Genomic DNA, 6,112 nt, shown 5'->3' on the forward strand with positions numbered 1-6,112 from the left:
CTATGTTATTTTCATTCATGTATTTAATCAGCATTTGTCGTTGTGGGGCATATTGTTGACAATGCAAGAAAAAATGCAAAGAATTTTCGTTTTGATGTACATATTCTTCATTCTTTTAGGTGGTCTTTGAAAAGATCAGCATTAAGGTTATTATATTTGTTCCTTAACTGGCAATATATTATGTTTTCAATTCTATTACCATAATTGTATAATTTGTATTTATTTTCTGATTAGGAGTAGTAGAGTTTAATTTATTTTTAAAAGTTTGTAATGTAGGGGAGTTTCTAAAATCATCCCGATTTCTCATCGGGATCGGGGTCCCGATTGAGAAGATTATGAAAACATGATTACGCAACCGAAATTGGCGAAAATCACTAGGCCTTACAGAAAGACATAAATTGTGGTAAAGTAAACAAAGATGAAGTTACTATTTCTACCGAAGAGATTCATCCCAATGGGGACAAACAGAATGTTTCACTTTTCACAGAGGATACAGTCAAAGGTATTAAAAAAATGATGTAGAAAGAAAAACTACTCTCAGTTCCTATTATACATATCAGGTCCAGTCCAAAGACTATTTCTACCTACGTAGCTATTAATAGCTACCTAGGTATTTAAAGCTACCCAAAGTAGCTATTTTTACCTACTTTTTATAATTTCTGCATTTTGCAGCACAAAGACCAAACGGCGCAACGTCGTGAATACCATATCTTTTGATACAGTCACACTAATGATGAATACGACAAAATTTTGGCCAAAACATGATTACTTCCTGAATCGGCAATTTTACATTAGTTTCTATGCAAAATTGATAATACACGAAGTAATCATTTTTTGGCCAAATTTTTGTCATATCCATCATCAGTGTGACTGTATCAAGAAATTTTGAGCTCACTATGTTGCGCCGTTCCTGCATTTGGCCACAAAATGCTAGTAAAGCAGAAAGTAGGTAAAAATAGCTACTTTGGGTAGCTTTAAATACCTAGGTAGCTATTAATAGCTACGTAGGTAGAAATAGCCTTTGGACTGGACCTGCATATTGCTATCAAAATACATAGGTATGCGTTCAGTAAATCTACCTGTTCACTACAACACTGTAATTTACAAAATAGATATTATTATATGTATGTACGAAATGTTTAGAATGATATATCATCTGCATATACCTGATTTATTTGTTGAAAGTTAGATACACTTCATATTTCTTTTTGTAGGTACTCTATGATGGCGATTGTCCCATATGTATGGTAGAAATTAATTTACTTAAAAGATATTTAAACAAACAAGGAAAAGTGGAATTTGTGGACATCACAAAAGACAGTTTTAAGCCAGAGGATCATTTAGGGATAACATACAAGGAAGCTATGGGCAACATGCATGTCATTGGGGACGACAACAAGGTAAGTAACTTGTAGCATATCAATGAATTGAACACTGTGTCACCGGGTACTACTAAACAGAGTACGCTAGAGTACTTTAGAGTACGATAGAGAAATCATGTATTTCAATATAACTAGACTGTTTATTTATGTATATATTACTTGATTAAACAGTGTTATAAAATAATATTTCAACATATGTACCAACTATTTGTATTTTTTGCGATATTTTGACAAGAAAGCATTGACATTCATGATTCAATGCATTAAGGCACTTAAAGGTTATTAACACCCCAATCTGGATTACTATTTTGTGTCAGACTTATTAATTTCAACTAGATTTTGTTTATCAAAATTAAATTAATTACATTACCTAAAATTTGATAGTTTTTTACATTAACAACGAAACGTTTGAAGTTAAATTAGATCGGGATCGGAATAAAACGATAAACCGTAACCTGAAATCAAAAATTAAAATAACTTCTAAAATAAGGAACACATAAACATTTTATTTAAAATATATGTTTATTATGTTAAACTAATGTAGAAAAACATACAAAAAGCAGTTTAATTGCATTAAATTATAAAATTTTACTAGCGTATTCTAAAGTACTCTATCGTACTAGCGTACTGTGTTTAGTAGGACCACTGTGTCACCAGGTTAACTTAGCATGTGTGTGAAAGTCAGTCAATATATATTGGGTCTGAATAGCCCAGTGGTTAAAGGACTGACATGGTACATTGGCGTCGGAAGCAAATTGAAAGGGGGGGGGGCTAAGTATTAAAAAAAAAAAATTTATACCTTCAAAAAAACCTGACAAGCAAAAAAAAAAAAAAAATTTCCCAAAATCGAAATACCAATTTCGTGGGGGTGGGGGGGGGGGGGGGGGGGGGCCCCGGTTAGGTTCGAACTTCAGTACCAAAATTTTTTTCCAAACACCAACAATTTTCCCTTTTTTAACCTATACTGCGATGTGTCTGTGGAAAGTGGGGGGGGGGGCTAAACCTACGAAGCAATGTTCAATGTCTATACTAAGTATATATTTGGATAAAGGGGGGGGGGGGGGGGCTCAATAGCCCCCCTAGCCCCCCGGTTCTGACGCCTATGATGCCAGAGGCCCTGGGTTTGAATCCCTGGTTGAGACTTGACTTTTCATTACCTGTGACATTTGGCACCCAATGTACTAAACCCACTATTCTCCTGTAACATGCTTTACACACTTCTTTAATTCAAAGTATTTTTACAAAGAGGGAGGGAGGGGGTGTTTCAACAGGTTAACTAAACAGGTGTGTGAAAGTCAGTCACTCAGAATATTGGGCTCAATAGCTCAGTTGTTAAAGCGCTGGCACAAATTGCTAGAGGTCCTGGGTTTGAGTCCTTGTTGAGACTTGATTTTTAACCACCTTTGATATTTGTTTCCCATAAATAATTTTTGAATACATGTATTTCATATTTCCTGTACTTAAAATGTGTACAAAGCTAATTATCAGCCATGGTACATTACTGTACAGCGTATTTTGTTTTAATATATACCAGCAGATAGTTTAAAATACTTAAACTACCATATTCTGAAATTAAGGAACAACTAGGCAATGGTCTACCAGATTTATTTTTTCTTTTGTTCAGATGTGCATTTAAAAAACATTTTATAATTTTGGTTATTTTTTTAATTACTATCCTGTAATTTATCATATTGCAGGTGTACAAGAAGATGGATGCAATCAGAGAAATGTACAGGGGTGTTGGATTTGGAGCTTTTGCCACATTCACAGAATTGCCAGTGATTCGCCCTATAACAGACAAAATGTATGAAATTTTTGCTGCTAATCGCTTTAGACTAACAGGCAGAAAAGATGATTGTAACTGCCAAAAAAGGTAGCATTTATGTTTAACTTTAATGTTCAATTAAATTTAGATTTTATTTGGAATGGCATTGATGTCTTGAATTTATTTTGAAATTTGTAGACACATTTTACAAAAGACAGTATTCTCTATAACATTTGATATTTCCACAAACGGCTTTGTGTTATTTGTACTTTTTATTTTTTGTTTTTTTTTTATTAAATGTTAGAAATAAATTTGACATAAGAAATTCTTATCCTTTGTAAAGATCTTTAATAACAAAACTTACATCCACATTATCTCATTTATAAACTTGTGTTGTGAAATATGGAGATAATGAATAGTATTCAAGGTAATAAGTCTATTCAAACAATACAAATCAGGAGCAGGTCAAAACATGATGAGGTGGAGTAGAGGAGTAAGCCTCCCCTGCCATCCTATCACACATGTTCAAGTGTTCCTTGTCATGATCGGGAAAAAGGGAAAATTAATTTGTGAAATGCCTAACAATTAGTATGAAAAAGTCAGTAGGCATTCAACTTAGTGATTGTATTTGCTGACAAGGTAATTGTATGAAGCATAGAACCTGCGAAATGATGACTTTAAACAAGTCTGTTATTTATAATAAAAGACTTTAAACAAGTCTTTTATTATTTTATCAACTTGTTTGTCAATAGCTTGCCTTGTTTTAGATTTTTTTTACCTGGAGCATGCTCTTTCAAATCGAATGAAGTGAGAGACATTAATCCTGATATGCAGGTGATAAGGGTTTGTTACTACATAAGTAAGGGAAGTTGATGATTGAAGTCATTAAGTTTATCTTAAAGCTATGTTGTAAGGTTTCTATTAACATCGTCTTCTTCTAAAGTATGAAGCAGAATAGCAGATGTATCAGATTATTTCAAATCTTTTATTTCAAGCTTATTGGGAGATGTTGAGTCGACATATGAATTCATATTCACATGAATTTTTTTCTTGTCATACCTTGTCAGGACTTTGAATCAATTGAATTCTGCTCTATATGACCAAGAAATAGGGTTTACTAATAACGAGGCAAAAATGAAAGCATTGGGAATTGGACAGATTGTTGGTAGACCTGGCTCAAAGACCTTAAACTGAGAACAGACTTAAGTCAAAATTTCAAACCAAAATAACTTTTTTAATAATTTTGACAATGTAACAAAATTTTCATCATATGTTTGAAATTAAATGTTATACAATATGGAAAATTTTTAAGCAAATACATTGAATAAAACTCAAGATATCAAAAATCAAAATAATTTTGACTTAAGTTTATGGTCTTTGGGCCTGGTCTCCGAACTCTGCAAAAATACTGTCAATCAGAAACGCAAGTATCTTTTTATATCAATTTCAGAGTATTTGACTTGTGCGTAAATTCATAGTGTTTTTAACAAAGTAATTTTGTAAATGACCAATGACAAGGTACGTAAATATTTAACAATATATTATTGTACAGTACTTTTCTATTAATAGTCTTTAGTAGAATCTGTCAAACTCATAGGCGCTCCCCATGTAAGTTTGAAGATGACGAAATTGTAGTCTACATACATCTACCCCTCTATACATTGAATTTTTAGTATAGAGGGATAGATCCATATAGACTATGATTTCCTACAAACTTACATGGGGAGCGCCTATGGTCAAATTAAACGGGTGCGTTCACAGTTCTACCATTAGTGCCAACTTTCAATATACCATTGGTGCAATAATTTGACAATGGTACCAAAGGTACCTAAAAACCCTGAACGGATATTGGCATAAAAATGTAACGATTTTACCAATGTTACCACTGGGAGTCCAATGAAAACATTGGTAATACTAAATGACAGATTTCTTTCTCTTCTAAGTTATTGGCACATGCCAGAATCGCAAGAAAATCATAGCAGACTCATAGCCGAGAAATAAACCACATCAGGATCACACTTCTTTAGTTGCCATATCTATGAGTTTTATATAATCCATTTAATGGATCATGTCTAAATCATACTTCAAAGTCATGAATTTAAGTGTTTGATATGATTTTTATGTGATTTTGGCATGATTTGTTAAAAAGGTTTAGAGGAAAAATCGTTTATATCATTGTGAATCCGGGATCCAAGTCTTTCTAGCTTGTTGCCATGTCGATATCTAGCAGTGACGTCATTTACCAACATTAACCACACTCTAGACTGTCTACAGAAAAATATACCATTGGCAAAAAACATTGGTACCACTGGCATGCCAATGGTAATTAATTTTACCAATGGCAACTTTTGTCTACCAGCGGCAGAACTGTGAACGCACCCACTAGTTTAGTTAGCATCTGAAAATGAGTTGCCTTTCTTTGGTCTGTATTAAGATCACATCCATATCATCCCTATACAGGAGGCGAAAAATTGGATGATGTTTCTGTTGGGAAGTATGTATATCTTTTGTAAACTATAAATAAAACTGTATCCACGGGTTAGTACCTTATTTTGCTGCATTGTAAGCTTTGTAGTTTAATTTTAATCTGAAAAAAAATTAATGACCCAAAATAAAAGTCCAAAGATCTTCCAAACCAGCAAACCGTTTTACTTTTATATATGAGTTTTATTGAACACGAGATAAAAACATAACATGCAACGTTGACCTTCTCGCATTCTGTGTATGACAAGTCTATAACCGTCTCACGAATTTTGGATAATTCTGTCACTTTCTGATAGTTAACTGTACCTTAAAGATGTCCCAATGGGAGATATAAAACAAAATGTTAAAAGGATTTAATACAGCTGTTGAGCTGTATCCATTCTCTCGTGAATTCCATTAAGCTTGACAACGCGAAAGAAATGTGATAGTGATTTTGTTTTGTAAAGTATAAGTTTACTTGGAGTAGCCTTACATGTATGTG

General features: G+C 33.2%; 1 protein-coding gene across 1 annotated transcript; it reads left to right on the forward strand.

The window, feature by feature from the left end:
* The first annotated feature begins 319 nt into the window (after nt 1–319).
* LOC134256023 (uncharacterized) lies at nt 320–3,478 on the forward strand. The gene is made up of 3 exons (XM_062738618.1): nt 320–502; nt 1,215–1,400; nt 3,080–3,478. The coding sequence occupies exons 1-3, from the start codon at nt 419–421 to the stop codon at nt 3,257–3,259; spliced, it is 450 nt and encodes a 149-aa protein (XP_062594602.1). The 5' UTR covers nt 320–418; the 3' UTR covers nt 3,260–3,478.
* The last annotated feature ends 2,634 nt before the right edge of the window (nt 3,479–6,112 follow it).

The sequence above is a fragment of the Saccostrea cucullata genome, unplaced genomic scaffold (genome assembly GCF_032062105.1).
Source record: "Saccostrea cucullata isolate Sc308-1 unplaced genomic scaffold, CSIRO_AGI_Scuc_v1 ctg2327, whole genome shotgun sequence".
NCBI classification, from domain to species: Eukaryota; Metazoa; Mollusca; class Bivalvia; order Ostreida; family Ostreidae; genus Saccostrea; species Saccostrea cuccullata.

Coding starts and splice junctions, on each gene's coding strand:
- LOC134256023 (XM_062738618.1), top strand. CDS start 419: ATGAAGTTACTATTTCTACCGAAGAGATTCATCCCAATGGGGACAAAC. Junction 503..1,214: donor CACAGAGGATACAGTCAAAG/GTATTAAAAAAA, acceptor TTCTTTTTGTAG/GTACTCTATGATGGCGATTG. Junction 1,401..3,079: donor TCATTGGGGACGACAACAAG/GTAAGTAACTTG, acceptor ATCATATTGCAG/GTGTACAAGAAGATGGATGC.